Raw genomic sequence first — 20,221 nt, 5'->3', positions numbered from 1 at the left:
TAAATTTCCATTGTTTAAGCCACTCAGTCTATGGTATTTTGTTATGGCAGCTTCAGCTGATTAATACAGCAGGTCATTTCCAGAAATGCTTTTATAATTGACCCTTGAACAATATGAGTTTGAACTGTGTAGGTCTACTTATAAATGGATTCTTTTAAACTAATATATTGAAACATTTTTTGGAGATTTGTAACCATTTGAAAAAATTCACAGAAAAACTGCATAGCCTAGAAATCCAAAACATTAAAAAAAGGATTTTTCATGAATGTATAAAATGTATGTAGATAACAGTCTACTCCTTTGATAGGCATAAGTAAACATTTAATATAAAATTTATAATGTATTCATTTTATTACTGTTTTATAACTTTGCTTTCAAAGAATTATATATTATCATACAGTATGCCTCACTCTCATAATTGAAGAAACTGCATATCAGCCTATCATCACAGGTAAGTAGCTTTTTTGTAGGGTAACAATGTTTCCAATACAGCATTATGAATATGACTATAATACTGTATGCCATTGAAATTTTATAACAGTTCATTCATTAGTGTATAGTCTAGGCTATCCTGAAGCAATCATATCAATTACACAAGGCTACTATAAAGCAATCATCTTGCTGCTTCTTTGTCAACAATATATAAATCACTATACCTGAAAAAAATATGAATTTTTCATATTATCTTTTTATTTTTGATGTCTAAGTAACACATGTAACATCTACAGTGTTTTGCGTCATTTAAGACAACACTGATGTAGGCACTGACAGACAATTCATCTGTAAAATGGACGACATACACTTAACAGTGTTGCTAAATACAGTACAGTACTATAAATGTTGATTCATTGATCCGTTGATCATAGAAAAAGCAAGAGAGTTCCAGAAAAACATCTACTTTTGCTTTATGGACTATGCCAAAGCCTTTGACTGTGTGGCTCACAACAAACCGTGGAAAATTCTTAGAGATGGGAATACCAGAAAACCTTATGTGCCTCCTGAGAAATCTGCATGCAGGACAAGAAGCAACAGTTAGAACCAGACATGGAACAATGTACTGGTTCCAAATTGGGAAAGGAGTATATTGTCACCCTGTTTAGTTAACTTATATTTGGAGTACATCATGCAAAATGCTTGGCTGGATGAAGCACAAGCTGAAATCAACATTGCTGGGAGAAATATCAATAAACTCAGATACACAGATGACACCACTCTTATGGCAGAAAGCAAAGAACTAAAGAGCTTCTTGATGAAAGTGAAAGAGGAGAGTGAAAAAGTTGGCTTACAACTCAACATTCAGAAAAATAAGGTCATGGCATCTGGTCCTATTACTTCATGGCAAACAGATAGGGAAACAAAGGAAACAGTGATGGACTTTATTTTCTTGGGCTCCAAAACCATTGCAAATGGTGACTGCAGTCATGAAATTAAAAGACACTTGCTCCCTGGAAGAAAAGATATGACCAACCTAGACAGCATATTAAAAAGCAGAGACATTACTTTGCTGACAAAGGTCTGTCTAGCCAAAGCTATGATTTTTTTCCAGTGGTCATGTATGGATGTGAGAGTTGGACTATAAAGAAAGCTGAGCACTGAAGAATTGATCTTCTGATCTTTTTGAACTTTGGTGTTGGAGAAGACTCTTGAGAGTCTCTTGGATTACAAGGAGATCCAACCAGTCCATCCTAAAGGAAATCAGTCCTGAATATTTATTGGAAGGACTGATGCTGAAGCTGAAACTCCAATACTTTGGCCACCTGATGTGAAGAACTGGCTCATTGGAAAAGACCCTGATGCTGGGAAAGATTGAAGGGAGGAGAAGGGGATGATAGAAGATGAGATGGTTGGATGGCATCACCAACGCAATGGACATGAGTTTGAGCAAGCTCCAGGAGTTGGTGATGGACAGGGAAGCCTGCTGTGCTGCAGCCCATGGTGTTGCAAAGAGTCAGACAGGACTGAATGACTGAACTGACTATAAATGTATTTTCTCTTTCTTATTATTTTTCTTAATAATGTTCTCTTTTCCCTAGCTTGCTTTATTGTAAGGTTACAGTTTATAATATATGTAACACACAAAATATGTGTTCATTGACCATTAATGTTTGGCAATTCTTTCAGTCGACAGTAGGCTATTAGTAGTTAAGTTTTGGGGTAGTCAGAAGTTACACTTAGATTTTTAACTGCATAAAAGGTTGGCACCCCAAACCCCCTTTTATTCAAGGTCCACTGTATAAGTACATATGCACAAAAGTTTAATTATTAAACAAACCCAGACTTTCCTTTGTAATCAGAAAGAATACAAAGACAGTCCTACCACCATCCTACCTCCCAATCAACATCGTATCTCCACAGTTCTGTCTTAAAATACTCTTCATCACTACCCTTGACATTGACAAACTCTTATTCATCTCTTTTAGACTCAGAATAGACGTCAATTCCTCTAAGAAGCATTCACAACACTCTCTTATGTGTTCCCATGGTATTATTTTTCCTTATTAAAGCACATAGGAAACTAGTCTATGGCCAGAGACTACATGTGACTAAATTACTACTGTATCTACAGTGCTTTAACAGAGTTTCTGCACAGAGTTAATACTCAACAAATATTTATAGAATTAATTAATAAATATTATGGATGCCATCTGTTATATTTTTAGCTTCATTCAAAATTAACTTTATTCTAAACAGCAATATATTAATTTTTAGCTGTGAGTATATTCAGTTTCTTAAAATGATTCATCTGTCTTTATTACCCAGTTATTACTAATTTATTAAATTTCACTTATCTACAAGATGTTCCCTAATATAGTTTTATAAAGACAAATTCACACTAAAAGTATTTTATTTTATTCAAAATAATATACAAAATTTAAGTAATGTGTTATTTAGGTTTTGACAAAAATGATCATAGTTTTATTTTTCATTTAAAATTTTTTATTGGAGTAGAGTTGATCTACAGTGTTTTGTTAATTTCAGGTTGATTGTAGGTTTTTAATAGCCATAACACCTATCATGTTTGCACATAGTACCTTATAAGGTATAGCGATAAAACAAGGCTAATTCTTAAAACATGCATAAAACAATACAGTTTAAACAAATTAGTTCTGATGACTTTAAACATTAATCAGGGACCTCCGTGGTGGTCCAGTGGTTGGGGGTCCACTTCCCAATGCAGAGTCTATGGGTTCAATCCCTGGTTAAGAACTGGAATTCCACACATTGTGGGACAACTCAGCCTGAGCCAAACAACAACAACCAAGAAAAAGATGCTGCAACTAGCACCCACAGAGGCCAAAATAAATAAATATTTCTCAAAAAGGACCAAAAAAAAAAAAGTTAATCCAGAAGCACTAGTTGAGAATCATGTCTTCAGAACCGGTTTATAAATCTCAGGAACAAATAACTCTCATTACTCTATAATCATTCTTTTTTTTACAAGAAAACATACCATTCCCCAGCTTGATGATTCATCTCATTTTCCTCAAGATGATTTTTAATAGAGCAGTACTAAAAGTGAAAGTGAAAGTGAAGTCATGTCTGACTCTTTGTGACCCCATGGACTGTGTCCACCAGACTCCTCCATCCATGGGATTCTCCAGACAAGAGTACTACTGAAGGGCGTCCCTAATAGCTCAGTTGGTAAAGAATCTGCCTGCAATGCAGGAGACCCCAGTTCAATTCCTGGGTCAGGAAGATCCCCTGGAGAAGGGATAGGCTACCCACCCCAGTATTCTTGGGCTTCACTGTGACTCAGCTGGTAAAGAATCTGCCTGCAATGCGGGAGACCTGGGTTCAATCCCTAGGTTGGGAAGATCCCCTGGAGAAGGGAAAGGCTACCCACTCCAGTATTCTGGCCTGGAGAATTCCATGGACTGTGTAGCACATGGGGTCACAAAGAGTCGGACAAGACTGCGCGACTTTCACTTCACTTTCACTAGAAGCAAGAACTCTGGATCTGGATGTCTCGGTTTGGATTCTGTCTCGCTTACTGGTTATATAACTTTGGGCAAGTTATGCTTTCTGTGCTTCAGTGCAACATAGTGAGGAAAATAGTGCCTTATTCATAGATTTGTGATAATACAAGTAAAACGTTTACAATAGAGCCTGGTACATAGTAGGTGCTGTTTAAGTATCCACTGTAGTATTAGATCTTAAGGAATATCGAAATTATTCTGCACTTTTACAGGGTCACTGGATTAAGCTGTTATTGTTGTTATTTAGTCGCTAAGTCATGTTAGACTCTTTTTCGACCTCATGGATTAAGTACATACTTCCAAATATGGTTTCTTTAAAGAGAATACAAGTTTGGGTGCATGAATTTGGTTAATATGTTAAACTAAATAAATATATATTATTTTCTTGTCCACTTCTCAACATCTGACATAGATTCATCCATGTTCCAAGTACATCTCTTAAAAATGGTGACATTTTCATATTAAAGAAGAAAAAACATTGTTTTCTAGCTATTGCATTTCCCCCTTTTAAAAATATAAACTTGTTTTCAGAGGAATTTTAAAACCAGGGATTATGTCAATTTAAATCCCTTGCCTAACAGATGAGGGACTGTGTGGCTCAGTGCCACACACTTGGTAAGTGCCCTTAAATGCCACAGACAGAATTATTAAAACATTTGATAACTTACTGGATTTGCTTTATTCCAGGCAAGGCTGCTCACATTAAGGCCTTTGGTTAGGTCACAAGAAAAGGACCAAAGTCGTTCCAAATTGGCTGGTATTGTTGATTGTTCTGAATCTATTTCTAAATCTTCTTCCTCTTCCTTTTTAGCCTCTTCTTTGACCTCTTCAAGTTTTCCATCTACTAAAAAGTCTCCAGGCTCTTCAGGTTCTGGTTCTAAAATTAAATCAAATGAAAAGAAGATCATGGTGCTCTACACTCATCTGCTAAAGTTTCCAAAGAACAGCTCTATCTACCACTGACACTTCAGACACCACTGTATCTGCTAGGTCGTAAGGCCCAAGGGACAGGGCACCTGTAACAGCTGCCTGAACCTGCTGCAGAATCTTCTGTTGTTCTGAGCCCCACTCAAAGCAATTGGCTTTTCAGATCACTGAGTAAATGAACCAGAATAACATCCAAATGAGGCATGTGTTGCCTCTAAAACGCAAAGACGGCTTCCCTTGTGGCTCAGTCAGTAATAAATCCACCTACAATGCAGGAGACCCAGGTTCAATCCCTGGGTCAGGAGATGCCCTGGAGAAGGAATGGCAACCCACTCCAGAATTCTTGCCTAGAAAATTCCATGCACAGAGGAGTCTGGTGGGCTACAGTCCATGGGGTTGCAAATAGTCGAACACAACTTAGCGACTAAGCCACCGCCTACAAAATGCAAAGAGATCCACTAGGAATGCGTCTGTCTCTCTCTCTCTTTTTTTTTCATTGCAGAGGACTCAGATGCAACAACATATTTTTTTACCTTAGAAGGTATATCTTGACATATTCTACTGGACTCTTGGAAATCTCACTGAGGTGGAAGGTCCCTGAAATTTTGCCAGATTTACATCTCACTCTCCGACATGCAAATGTCTTGCCAGTAAGTTTACTTGTTGTTCACTAAGTCCAATCAACATACCGTCAGTGTAATGGACCATTGCGATGTCTTGCTGAAGGGAAAGCTTGCTGCAGACTAAATTATGACATAAAGCAGAACAGTGAAGGTGTACTGCTGACCTGGCCAGCTGAGAGCAAATAGCTTTGGTTTTCCCAACAGGTAATGAAGGGAAAAAGCATCAGCAGCTACACACTACATACCACAAGTTGTGTTAGTTGGCTCAGGCAATGAGACTCGAACTGAAACGCTAGCTGCAACTGGAGTCACCACCTGGTTAAGCTTAAAATAATCCACTGTTACTCTCTAAGAGTCATGTGTTTTCTGTGTAAGCCAGATAGATGAGTTGAACGATGGGAGTCAACATTCCTGCATATTTCAAGCCCTTGATGGTGGTATCTCTGAGATGCCTCCAGAAAGGTGGCATTGCTATGGTTTACTATTTTCATAGGTATAGACAGCTCTAGTGGCTTCCACTTCGCCCTTTCCTCTCAAATTAGCTCTCACTGCTTCCCTGGTGGCTCAGAGGTTAAAGCGTCTGCCTGCAATGCGGGAGACCCGGGTTCAATCCCTAAGTCGGGAAAATCCCCTGGAGAAGGAAATGGGAACCCACTCCACTACTCTTGCCTGGAGAATCCCATGGATGGAGGAGCCTGGTAGGGTACAATCCACAGGGTCGCCAAGAGTCGTACACAACTGAGAGACTTCACTTTCACTTTCACTTTCCACAAGCCAAGGATCACATGGGGGATTCTGCCAGTTTCTAATTATTTCTATTTCAAGTATACATTCTGGAATAGGGAAAATAACTACAGGATGATGGGTGGACACATTGTGAGATGAACCTGAACTAAAATTCTGTTGATCACCTGATTTTAAGTCCTAGTGGACCCCAGTGATGTTTTGGGTCTCCCTGAGTTAGTGTGAACTCAGAGCCAGTGTTCAGTAATCCATGAAACAGTCCTTCTAATAAAATGCTATCGATCTTTATGAAGAAAGCTGGGATAAGTATTAACAGTACACACTCTTGACAATGTAGTGTGATACGTTCTCAAAGTGACCCGGTCTCTGCTTCATTCAAGACATTCTGGTTCTATAAACTGGCTCAAGTCTAGGAATAGGTTAAGCGGCTGTGACTTTGTTTTTCGGTGTTTCAAATTAGAAACACTTGACCTAGAACTTTACTGCTTATACAGATTAAGTGAGAATTTATAAGATGACGGTCTGTTATGGGATGAATTGTTTCTCTCCAAAATTCATATATTGAAGTCATAATGACTCAGAGGTAAAGAATCCACCTATGATGCAGGAGACACAGGTTCAATCCCTGAGTCAGGAAGATTCCCCTGGAGAAGGGAGTGGCTACCCACTCCAGTCATCACCTGGTTAAGCTGGTAGTGACTGGGAAATTCCATGGACAGAGAAGCCTGTAGGGCTGCAGTCCATAGGGTGGCAAAGAGTTGCACAAGATTGTGTGACACACAGAGCTAAGAATGCAGTGTGTAAGAATGTAACAAAATTCTGAGAAAGGACTTTGAAGTGGCGATGACATTAAAATTAGATCATTAGAGAGGGTCCCAATCCATCGATTGATATCCTTATAAGAAGAGGAAATTTAGATACACCAAGAGAGATAAGGGATGAACACACACAGAGAAAAGGCCACGTAAAGAGGCAGCAAGAGGGTGAACATCTGCAAGCCAAAGAGAGAAGCCTCAGAGGAAACCAACCCTGCTGGCATCTTGATCTTGGACTTTCTGTCTCTAGAATTGTGAGGAAGTAAATGTGTGTTGTCTAAATCTTTAGTCAGATGTATATATTGCAAACATATTCTTCTAGTCTGTTGCTTGCATTTCCCCCCTGTTTCCCCTGCATTTTCCTACTGTTAGCAGTGTTATTCAAAGAGCAGACATTTTAACTTTTGCAAAAGTCTTATTAATTTTTTTCTTTTATGCCTTGGGATTTTGGGGCTTCCCAGGTGGCTCAGTGGTAAATAATCTGCCTGACAATGCAGGAGATGCAGGTTCGATCCCTGGGTTGGAAAGATCTCCTAGAGAAGGGAATGACGATCCCCTCTATTATTCTTGCCTGGAGAATACCATGGACAAAGGAGTCTGGTGGGCTACCACCCATTGGGTCACAAAGAGTTGGACACGAATGAACATGCCTGCACTTGGGATTTTTGTATATTAAGTAGATCTTTTCTTATGCTAAAATCACAAATATTTTTCTTTTATCTTCACCTAAAACTTTATAGTCTTAATTTTTACATTTAAATCTATGGTCCATTCTGACTTAATTTATACAATTAATAGGAGGTGAGGTTTGAAGCTCCTTTTTCTCCCCATAAGGATATCCAGTTCTTTCAGCACTGTTTTTAAAAGATCAACTTCTCTCTATTGAATTGCCTTGACATGTTTGTTAAAAATCAGTTAACCATATATGTCTGTGTTTATTTCTGGACTCAGTAGTCTGTTTCAATCATCTATATATCTAGTTAGTTCAGTTCAGTCGCTCAGTCGTGTCTGACTCTTTGCGACCCCATGAATCACAGCACACCAGGCCTCCCTAGCCATCACCAACTCCCAGAGTTTACTCAAACTCATGCCCATTGAGTCGATGATGTCATCCAGCCATCTCATCCTGTGTCATCCCCTTCTTCTCCTGTCCCCAATCCCTCCCAGCATCAGGGTCTTTTCCAATGAGTCAACTCTTCGCATGAGGTGGCCAAAGTACTGGAGTTTCAGCTTCAGCATCAGTCCTTCCAATGAACACCCAGGACTGATCTCCTTTAGGATGGACTGGTTGGATCTCCTTGCAGTCCAAGGGACTCTCAAGAGTCTTCTCCAACACCACAGTTCAAATGCATCAATTTTTCGGCACTCAGCTTTCTTCACAGTCCAACTCTCACATTCATACATGACCACTGGAAAAACCACAGCCTTGACCAGACGGACCTTTGTTGGCAAAGTAATGTCTCTGCTTTTTAATATGCTATCTAGGTTGGTCATAACTTTCCTTCCAAGGAGTAAGCATCTTAATCTCACGGCTGCCTTGATTATTGTATCTTTATAGTCAGTCACCTGTAATATAGTAGGGTTAAGGCCTTCAGCTTCATTCTTCCGCTACAAAATTGTTGAGTTATTCCATGTCCTTTGCTTTACCATAGAAAACATAGAATAATATTGTTGACTTAATGATCTTTAAAGAAATTTTAAATGGTGGGAAATGTCTCTTACTCTTCTCACATTTTCAAATTCTAGTACTCTCCATTCTTTTCTGTAGATTCTAATTTCTGTTATTATTTTCTATCAGTCTGAAGAACTTCCTTTAACTTTCTGTGCAATGCTGGTTTGCTGACAATGAATTCTCTCAGCTTTTGTTTGTCTGAACATGTTTTTATTTCACCTTGATTTTTGAAGGATATTTTCTCTAGATATAGAATTTTTAGCACAGTACAAATATAATTGCATTGCTTTCTGGCTTCTGATACAGAAATAAGGGCATTATTAATTTCTCCCCTGTATGGAATGCATTTTTTTCTGGCAACTTTTAAGTTTTTTTTTAAACATAGTACTTATAAGATGCCTCAGTGTGCTTTTCATTGTGTTTATCTTGCTTGAGTTTCATTGAGCTTCTTATAATTATTGATTTAAAGTTTTTTCAAGTATACAAAATTTCTAGCAATTCTTCCTTCAAATATTTTCCTGTTCTTCCTCTTTATTCTACTACTACAATTCTAATTACATATATATTAAACCACATGACTCTGGGACACGGGTTGCTGAAGTTCTATTTTTTTAAACTTGTTTCTGTACTTTAATTTGGAATGTTCCTCTTGCTTGTCTTTTAGTATTCTGTCAAACCCAAGCAGTAAACTTTTTCATTTCAAGTACTAAGTATTGTATTTCATCTCTAGAAGTTCCATTTGGTCCTATATATAGCTTTCATTACTATCATCATTGTATTCTTATTTTTTCCTTTAAATCTTTACACATATTTTTAGAACTTATTCTTTAACAGACTTTATTTTTTAGAGTAGTTTTAGTTTCACAGCAAAACTGAACTCAAAATAAGAGTTCCAATATACTCACACCCAGATTTACACATAGCCTTTTCCAGATCAACATCCTGCACCATAGTACAGTGCTACAATAAGTAAACTCCCAGTGACAAATCATTATTACTCAAAATCTATATAGTTCACTTTAGGATTTACTTTTGGTGTTGTACATTCTATGAATTTGGATGAGTGTACAATGAAATGTACCCACCACTAAGTATTACGCAGAATAGTTTTATTACTCTAAAAATCTTACATACTCTGCCTATTCATTTCTCCCAACCTGTAATCCCTGGAAACATCTGATCTTTTTACTGTCTCCAAACTTTAGCCCTTTCCAGAATATCATATAGTTGGAGTGACAGCATATGTAGCCTTTTCAGATGGGCTTCCTTCACTTAGTAATATGCATTTAGATTTTGTCCGTGTCTGTTCATTTCTTTTTAGTGCTGAATAATATTCTATTGTCTGGATTTGCCACAATCTTTTCATTCATTCACCATCTGAAGAACACCTTGTTTGCCTCCAAGTTTTGGAAGCTATGAATAAAGCTTCAATAAACATCTGTGTGCAGATTTTTGTGTGGAAATAAGTATTTAACCCCCTCGGGTTAATACCAAGGAGTACAATTATGGACCATATGGTTACAATATGCTTACTTTTGTAAGAAACTGCCAAACTATCTTCCAAAGTAGCTGAACTATTATGCATTCCCACAAACATTGAATAACAGTTCTTGTTGCTACACATCTTAGCCAGCATTTGGTGGTATCAATGTTTTGGATTTTGGTGGTATTTCATTGATGTTTTAATTTGAAATTCCTTAACGACATATAATGATGAACATCTTCTTAAACTTATTTGCCATTGGTATATCTCTTTGGTGAGGTGTCTATTAGGTCTTTTGTCTGTTTTTAAATTATGTTATTTGTTTCCTTATTGTTGAGTTTTAAGAGATATTTGTATATTTTGGACAAGTTCTTTATCAGGTATGTCTTTTGCATATATTTTTTCTAGTCAGTGACATGACTTCTCATTCTCTTGACAATGTCTTTCACTGAGCAGATATTTAATTTTAATGAAGTCCAACTTATCAATTATTTCTTTTAATAAATTGTGCCTTTGGTGTCAAATCTAAAAAATCATCACCATACCCAAGGTTATCCATATTTTTTTATGTTGTCTTCTATAAGTCTTATAGTTTTGCATATTTCATTGAAGTTTATGACCCATTTTGAGTTAATTTTTGTGAAGGGTATGAGGTCTGTATTTAGATTATTTATTTTGCCCATAAATATCCTGATGTTCCAGTATCATTTGTTGAAAAGACTATCTTTTTTTTCCCCATTATATTGCCATTCCTCTTTGGTCAAAGATCAGTTGACTATAATTATGTGGATCTAATTCTGGGCTCTTTATTCTGTTCTATTGATCTATGTGTCTGTTCTTTCACCAATACCACACCATCTTAACAACTGTAACTTAACATTAACTCTTGAGGTTGAATGATGTCAGTCCTCCAACTTTTTTCTTCAATATTGTCTTGGCTATTCTGAGTATGATAGCTTTTTAAAAGTTCTTATCTGTCTTTCACCATCTCAGTCACTTTTTTATCTGTTTCTATTGACTGACTTTTTAGCTTTAGCTCACATTTTCCTGCTTATTTACACAGCTGGTAAATTTTTATTGGGTACTGTGCATTATAAACGTTACAGCACTGAATGTCTGCATTGTGTTTTCTTCGATACAAATAATAAGAGTAAGAAAGTGAGTGTGGCTATATTAACATTACACATATTAGACTTCAAGACCAAGAATTAGAATAAGTATGGGCATTTCCTAATAATAAAAGAGAAAATAATGACAAAAATTAAAAAGTAAACATCAGAAAATAGAACAATTTAAGTATGAATATACCTGATAATAAAGTTTTCAGACATGTACAGCAAAATTAATAATCCTAGAGAAAATAGAGACAAATCCATAATTATAGAGATTTTTAACAATACTCTCTCAGTTGATAAAACAGGTCAGCAAAAACTAATAAAGATAAAATATTTGAAAACACCATCAATCAATTTGACATAATTAACATCCAAAGAATACCACACTAAATAATAGAATACCCAGACTTCTTGAGTGTGGAACATCCACTACAATGCAGGGTTGTAAAACAATTGTTAATAAATTTCAAAGGATAGAAACCATATAGAATATGTTTTCTGACCACCACACCAATGTTAAATTAGAATTCAATAAGAAAAGATGACTCAAAATTGTTTAAAAAAATTGGAAATTAAACAACACATTTTAACCTAAAGGTGGAAGAAAAACACACATGAGAAATTAAAAATTATTTTGAATTGAATACTAATAAAAATATGATATCAAAATTTGTAAGAAGGAGGAAATTTATAGTATTAAATCCTATCTTAGATAAAAATAAAGTATAAAATCAATGAGCCAACCTTCCCTCTTAAGAAGCAGAAAAAGAATAGATTAAATATGATGAAGAGCCTAAGAATAAAAATGGAAATATTTGAAGTTTTGAAAAAAGACCCAAAGAATTGAGAAAACGATTAACCAAGACATTTTCTGAAAGGATTAGTATAATTTTAAAAGCCCCAACTAGAGCTTTAAAACAGAAGGAAAAAGTCACAAATGACCAATATCAAGAATGAAATGGGAGATAGTGTTAGAAATACTACAGATGACAAAAGAATTTAGAGAGGATGTGATAAACAACTTAATGCAAATAATGTCAATCATAGACAAAATGGGTAAATTCCTCACAGATTACCAAAACTGACACAGGTAGGAATAGATTAAAACCATATTTGTCAAAGAAATTAAATTTGCAATTTGAAAACTTCCTATAAAGAAAACTCCATCCCAGATGTTTTCACTGGTTAATTTTATCAAGCATTTAAAGAAGAAATAATACACAATTTTTTTGGAAAGCAGAGAATGAGAGAATACTTTCAAATCTTATGTTTATCAGAACACTAATATAAAACCTATGAAGAATGTTACAAGAAAAGAAAATTATAGAAAAATATGTTGCATTAATTCAGTCACAAAAAATTCTCAACAGAATACTAGAAAATTGAATTCACCAATATATAAAAAGGAGAATGCAGCATAACCAGGTGAGGTTTGTTTTAACATTTTAAAATCGATCAATGTTAACCGGCCATACTGACAGACTAAAGGAAAATAACCACATAACTGTTTCAATAATTTAGAAAATGTTTTGAACACAATTCAACACTCATTTATGTTTTAAAATGTCTAGAAGCTAGAATGAGAAGGAAATTTCCTCAAATCAATAAAAGGCATCTATAAAAAACTATACTTAACATCATATTTAACAATGAAATAAATACTGAATTTTTTGCCCTAAGTTCACAAACAAGATAAAGATATTTCCAACCTTGGGGCAGGCAGATTTCTTAGAGAAAATATGGGAAGCATTTACTATGAAAGGAAAATTGATAAATAAGACTTCATTGAAATTAAAAGCCTCTGCTCAACAACAGACAAATAAATAAATTAAAGCCTTAGAAAAAACAGTTGTATCTTTCAAAGACTTGTATTTAGAATATATATACATATATAAGCTCCTACAACTTGGTTTTTTAAAAAAGACAATTCAATTTTTAAAATGGACAAAAAACTTGACTGAATATTACATAAAAGAAGATATACAAGTGATGAAAAATTATTTAAAAGATTACCAACATCAGCATTATCAAGAATGTGGAACAACTCTTATATATTGCTTGTGGGATATTGTAAAATGGTACAAAATCTAGAAAGGTATTTTTTAGTTTCTAAAAAAGTTACATCTACCCAAGATCCAGTAATTCATTCTGAAGTATTTACCCAAGAGAAATTAAAACACATATCCACAAAAGGAAATTGAAAAAAATGATCATAGCAGCTGTATTCATAATAGCTCAAAGATGTCCACCAATAGGTGAATGAATATTCAACTTATTATGGTATGTTCATAAAATGGAATAGTACTCAAGAAAAAAAATGAACTACTTATATACATATCAATGTAGATGAATCTCAAAAACATTATGTTAAATAAAAGGAACCAGACACAAACACTTACTACATGAACCCATTTATATGCTATACCAAAACAATTAATCTGTAGTGAGAGAAATGAGCTTAATGCCTGTCTATAAGGATATAAGTTTTAACTGGAAAACAGCAGAAGGGAATTTTGGGGATTGATAAATATATTCTTTATCTTGACTAGAGTATTAGTTATGTAGGCTTATATATTTTTAAATGTATGAAATTATACAGTTAAAATATGTGTATTTCATTATGTGTAAATCTTAACTCCTTAAAAATTTTTCTATGATATTTCTACTTCTCAGATATACTTAAAGAAGTGATCTACCACCACTTTTATTTTTTAAAGTGTCAAAATTTACAGGACTCAGTAAATTTCAATCTTATAACTTTTATTATGGGACGGGACTGTGCATATATATATATAAAATATAAATTTTTACATATCAACCTAATATGAGATAAGAAACAGTTTTTCTATAATCTTAGATATAAGTAAACAAAAGGCTTACATCTGTTTGTCACACATGAAATTTTGTAACCTGATTGTTTGATGTAGGCATTTAGAAGATTCATTTTGGCTTGAAGAATCAAGAAAGACTTCATAAAGGAATTTGCCCAGTAGGCAAAAACGGGATGAGGACAAGGGTGAATGGCCAAGAATATTTATAACTAAAAGTCTATTAAAGCAAGAAAGTTTAGGCTCTGTTTGGGGATTATCAGGTATATCTAATAGGTTAACTTTTACACTTTCCAGAGTGCTACAATGAGATAAAGTGGTCTGTGACCAGACTGCAAGTATCTTTGAATTATACACTATGAAGTTTGTAATTTATTCTAGGTAATAGGAAGATACTGAAGGTTTCAAGTAGTTATATGCCATGTTCAAACCTGGGTTTAGGAAAAATCAGCATGCCAGAATGGAAGAGTGGAAAGAGAATTGGAATGGTATCAAAAGGCATGGGTTGAATGCCTAAGAGTTGACTCATTGGAAAAGACCCTGATGCTAGGAGGGATTGAGGGCAGGAGGAGAAGGGGAAGACTGAGGATGAGATGGCCGGATGGCATCACTAACTTGATGAGCATGAGTTTGAGTAAACTCCGGGAGTTGGTGATGGACAGGGAGGCCTGGCGTGCTGCGATTCATGGAGTCACAAACAGTCAGACACGACTGAGTGACTGAACTGAATTGAATGCAACTTTAGAATGTTTCTATAACCTTCATTTTATTCATTCAAAAATTGAAAATTTGGATTAAATAATCTCTCAAATCCTTAAAAATATTGTAGCCATAAGAACAGGAAGAATGCCTGTGTAATAAAATTAGGGAGAGGTAATAAAAGCTAGAACCTGGAAAGTATCAATGGCAACGGAAAGGGGTGTTTGACCATCAGAGAATAATTCAATACTGGAACAACGGAGAGGAAAGAGCTTATGAGGTTTTGAATCTAAGGGATTATCTCTTTCTTCGGGCTTCCAGGTCTGGACTCTCCTGCTAGTCACTGTTAGTGCTGGAAACTATGTAAAAATGTCTTCTGATAAGTGATGCATGTGTATGTGCTAAGTCGCTTCGGTCACATCTGAAGCCTTGCAACCCCGTGGGCTGCAACCCACCAGGCTCCTCTGTCCATGGGATTCGCCAGGAAAGAATACCGGAGTGAGCTGCCATTTCCTTCTCCCTGATAAGTGATAACTCAGTTTAAAGATTGCATTTAGAAATAATAATACCATTTGCTTTTTTTAAATACTTGAACTTGTCTAAAAGTGATCATATTTAAATATCTTTTTTAAAGTATAAAATCTTTATTTCAAAACAACACTACTTTTTAAAAAGATGTTTTAGTATATAATGTGTTAAATACCTTTTAAAACAGGAAGCTGACGATAAGCTGCAAGTTTTGGCTGAAATATATTTTCCATTATAACTCGCTCCATAAAAAATAAGTCCTGTTGAAACTTGTCAGATTTAAAGACTGCATCTGAGTTGTCTTCTTCTTCATCACGAACTTTAGCCAGGATTACATTTTCAATATCCATTAGAGAACTACCTTCACTAACTGTAAAATACAAATATGATGCAATGGTAACATAATTCAAATATTATAATATTAGCTGGCTTGTACATTCTAAAGATGTATCAATGACATTTTGCCATCCATCACTATTTGTATTCCTCTAGTATTCACAACAACTTTAATAGTTACTTATTGAATGTCTTTTAGGAACCAAGTACATGAAAGATATACATATATTATTTCATTTTGGAATCCAAAAATGTGCTGTTTTCCAGAAAATAAGCAATGATAACTCATAAGGTAATTTGTATCTCCATATATTTTTATTCAAATTGAAACTAAATTATTATCAGTCTTCATTACACCTTCAGATAAAGGTTTAATTTATTGCTTTATAGGACTACTACACTACTGTTGTTTATTAATGCTGTAACAAATTACCAAAAATTTAGTGGATTAAATTTAAAGTTCTGGATTAAATTTAAAATTAAATTTAAAGTGGATACAAATTTAAAGTTCTGTAGGTTAGAGATCAACCCAGGTCTCACTTGGCCAAAACCAAAAGGTTATTAGGGTTATGTTCCTTTCTGAAGGCTCTAGAGAATTAATTTCCTTGCCAATTTCTAGAAGCCACCACCAACCCATCATCCATCTTCAAAAGACAGCAACATTGCATCTCTCTGATGGTCCTGCCATTACATCTCTCTCTGACCAGAAATGGAAAAAATACTCCAAAGTACCCATTTGATTGGTTTGGGTCCACTCAGATAATCCAGGATAACCTCCCTCTTTTAGATCCTTAATGTAGTCACATCTGGATAGTCTCTTATCTCATGTAAGTTAATCTATTCATAGATTCCTGAGATCAGGATGTGTATATATTTGAGGAATAATTATTCTACCTATTACTTAGTAAAAACAGAATGAAGGGGAATCCTGCATCCATGAAGATGGAATAAACACACTTTTCCCTATTCCTTTGCTAAATACAACTAAAAATCTTGGGACATTAATTTTTTTTTTTTTTAGAGGAAGCCTTTGAAAGCCTTTGACAGAAGAAGGCAGAGGAAAAAGATTGCTCAGGACCCAGGGAATGACACAGTGGTGAGTTCCCTGTATTTCTAATTACTGCAGATACTCCAGACAAACCTCCTCTCTTTAGCCAAAACTCAGGAGAAGAACAACCTTGCAAGAAAGAAAACTTTTAGGATATAACCATTTCCCTCCAGAAAAAAAAAACAGAGAAAAAATTGTAGACCCACCCATTCCACAAATACCACTAGCCAAGCGAGAAGTCTAGACTTCCATTCTTGCCAGGTTCTAACAAGGCTTTCCAATCTCCCAGCCTTCCAGTGGGTGTGGTGTCAGAAAAGGCTCAGTAAGGAGCCAGGACTTTCAATCCTACCCAAAAAACGAAAAAAATGACTGTGCTGCCCTTGTGCAATGTCAGTTAAGATCTCTTGGGGAACATGGAATTCCACAGCTATCTGGCAGTAACAAGGTTCTTCCCTATAGTCAGAGTTGGACTGGTACAGTCAGAACTCACAGAACTGCCCCAAAGTAATAAAGTCAAGTCCCAATCCTTGGTGTCAGGAAGTGTTAATGAGGTGCTCCTATCCCTCCCAGCCACGTATATACCAATGAAAGTTAGAGCTAACTATCTAACTTACACAAGGCTAGAGCCCCCCAGCTAACATTACAGAAAAGTAATGAGATGATCCCCTCCCTCAATGTAATTGAAGGGCAAGTGAAAAATATGGATTTCTACTCCAGTAATGGGTGCTTCACAGGTGGTGCTAGTGGTAAAGAATCTGCCTGCCAATTAGGAGACACAAGAGACCCAGGTTCAATCCCTGGATCAGGAAGATCCCCTGGAGTAGGAAATTGCAACCCTTTCCAATATTCTTGCCTGGAAAATTCCGTGGACAGAGGAACCTGGTGGGCTACAGTCCATGAGGTTGCAAAGAGTCAGACATGACTGAGTGAAGGTGTGCACGTGCACACACACAACACAAAATGGAGCAGTAAACCCCACTTCTCCTTTCACCTGGCAGTAATGGAGCAGTAAATTTCCCTGTCAAAATAGTGTCAAACAAATCCTGCTAAAAATGAAGTTTAAACAAGATCCAGTTCTCAAAACATAATAATCCAAGTTTCTAAATTTCAACTGAACGTCACTGATCAAAGAACCAAGAAAATCTCTACTTAAATGAAACCAAAAAACAAACAAAATCAATACAAACCAACACTGAGATGACAGAGATGCTTAAATTATCTGACAACAGATAAAATATATCTGACATAAAAATATCTGACAAAAAATTCAACAGATGGGCTCAACAGCAAAATGGAAGGGACAGAGAAGAGAATCAGTGAACTTGAAGACAGAAAAATAGAAATTACCAAATCTGAAAACCAGAAAGAAAATCATCTGCATATATATATACACACATATATATGTATATATACATGTATATGTATATATATACATGAATAGAGGTCCAAAGACCTCTAACAAGATATATAATATTCACGTCACTGGGGAGAGGAGAAAAGGATGAGACTAAAAAAGTACTTGAAGAAATAATAGCTGAAATTTTCCAAAATTTGGCAAAGAAAAACATACAGTATTAAGAAACAGTGAATTCCAAAGGAGATAAACCTAAAGAAATTCACACCAAGATACACCATACTCAAGCTTCTGAAAACTGAAAACAAAACAAAAATATAGAAAGCACCAAGGAAAAAATACTGTCTTATATACAGAGGGAAAGAAACTAAAAACCTTCTGCATAGCAAGGGAAACCATCAGTAAAATGAAAAGACAACCTACTGAATGGGAGAAAGTATTTGCAAACCATATATCAGATAAGGGGTTAATACAAAATATATAAAGAGCTCAAAGAACACAATAGCAAAAAAACAAAACAAACAAAAAAAAATGACAGAAGATAAGCTAAAGAGACATTTTCCCCAAATGGCACATGAGATGTTCAACATCACCAATTATCAGGGAAATGCAAGGCATTACATTAAGTGGTCCTTTTCATCATAGGGGACTGGAATGCAAAAGTAGGAAGTCAAGAGATACCCGGATTCAGGCAAGTTTGGCCTTGCAGTACAAAATGAAGCAGGGCAAAGGCTAACAGTCTCACCAAGAAAACGCACTGGTCATAAGCAAATACCATCGTCCAACAACACAAGAGAAGACTCTACACATGGACATCACCAGATGTGAATAGTGAAATCAGACTGATTATACTTTTTGTAGCCCATGATGGAGAAACTCTATACAGTCAGCAAAAACAAGACCGGAAGCTGACTATGGCTCAGATCACAAACTCCTTATTGCAAAATTCAGACTTAAATTGAAGAAAGTAGGGAAAACCACTAGGCCATTCAGTAAGTTCAGTTCAGTTCAGTTCAGTCGCTCAGTCGTGTCCGACTCTTTGCGACCCCATGAATCGCAGCACACCAGGCCTCCCTGTCCATCACAAACTCCCGGAGTTTTCTCAAACTCATGCCCATTGAGTCGGTGATGCCATCCAGCCATCTCATCCTCTGTCGTCCCCGTTTCCTCATGCCCCCAACCTCTCCCAGCATCAGGGTCTTTTCCAGTGAGTCAACTCTTCAATGAGGTGGCCAAAGTATTGGAGTTTCAGCTTCAGCATCAGTGCTTCCAGTGAACACCGAGGACTAATCTTCAGGATGGACTGGTTGGATCTCCTTGCAGTCCAAGGGACTCACAAGAGTCTTCTCCAACACCACAGTTCAAAAGCATCAATTTTTCGGTGCTCAGCTTTCTTCACAGTCCAACTCTCACATCCATACATGACCACTGGAAAAACCATAGCCTTGACCAGACGGACCTTTGTTGGCAAAGTAATGTCTCTGCTTTTTAATATGCTATCTGGGTTGGTCAAAACTTTCCTTCCAATGAGTAAGCGTCTTTTAATTTCATGGCTGCAATTACCATCTGCACTGATATTGGAGCCCAAAAAAATAAAGTCTGACACTGTTTCCACTGTCTCCCCATCTATTTCCCATGAGGTGATGGGACCAGATGCCATGATCTTAGTTTTCTGAATGTTAAGCTTTAAGCCAACTTTTTCACTCTCCTCTTTCACTTTCATCAAGAGGCTTTTTAGTTCCTCTTCACTTTCTGCCATAAGGGTGGTGTCATCTGCATATCTGAAGTTCTTGATATTTCTCCTGGCAATCTTGATTCCAGCTTGTGCTTCTTCCAACCCAGCATTTCTCATGATGTATTCTGCATATAAGTTAAATAAGCAGGGTGACAATATACAGCCTTGATGTTATTTCTTTTCCTATTTGGAACCAGTCTGCTGTTCTATGTCCAGTTCTAACTGTTGCTTCCTGAACTACATACAGGTTTCTCAAGAGGCCATTCAGGTATGACCTAAATCAAATCCCTTGCATACAGTGGCAGTGACTCAAGGGATTAGATCTAATAGAGTACCT

The 20,221-nt window shown here is 36.1% G+C and overlaps 1 protein-coding gene across 1 annotated transcript in view; it reads right to left on the bottom strand.

Annotated features, from left to right (window-relative positions):
• The window catches only part of DNAI4 (dynein axonemal intermediate chain 4), a 100,946-nt gene that overhangs the window by 22,189 nt on the left and 58,536 nt on the right, over nt 1-20,221 (bottom strand). The window contains 2 exon segments of the mRNA XM_070467982.1: nt 4,646-4,854; nt 15,587-15,781. Coding sequence (XP_070324083.1) covers nt 4,646-4,854; nt 15,587-15,781 — 404 coding nt within the window.

The sequence above is a fragment of the Odocoileus virginianus genome, chromosome 5 (assembly GCF_023699985.2).
Source record: "Odocoileus virginianus isolate 20LAN1187 ecotype Illinois chromosome 5, Ovbor_1.2, whole genome shotgun sequence".
NCBI classification, from domain to species: Eukaryota; Metazoa; Chordata; class Mammalia; order Artiodactyla; family Cervidae; genus Odocoileus; species Odocoileus virginianus.
The sequence above is the reverse complement of the archived record's forward strand: the minus strand, read 5'-3'. Positions and strand labels throughout refer to the sequence as shown.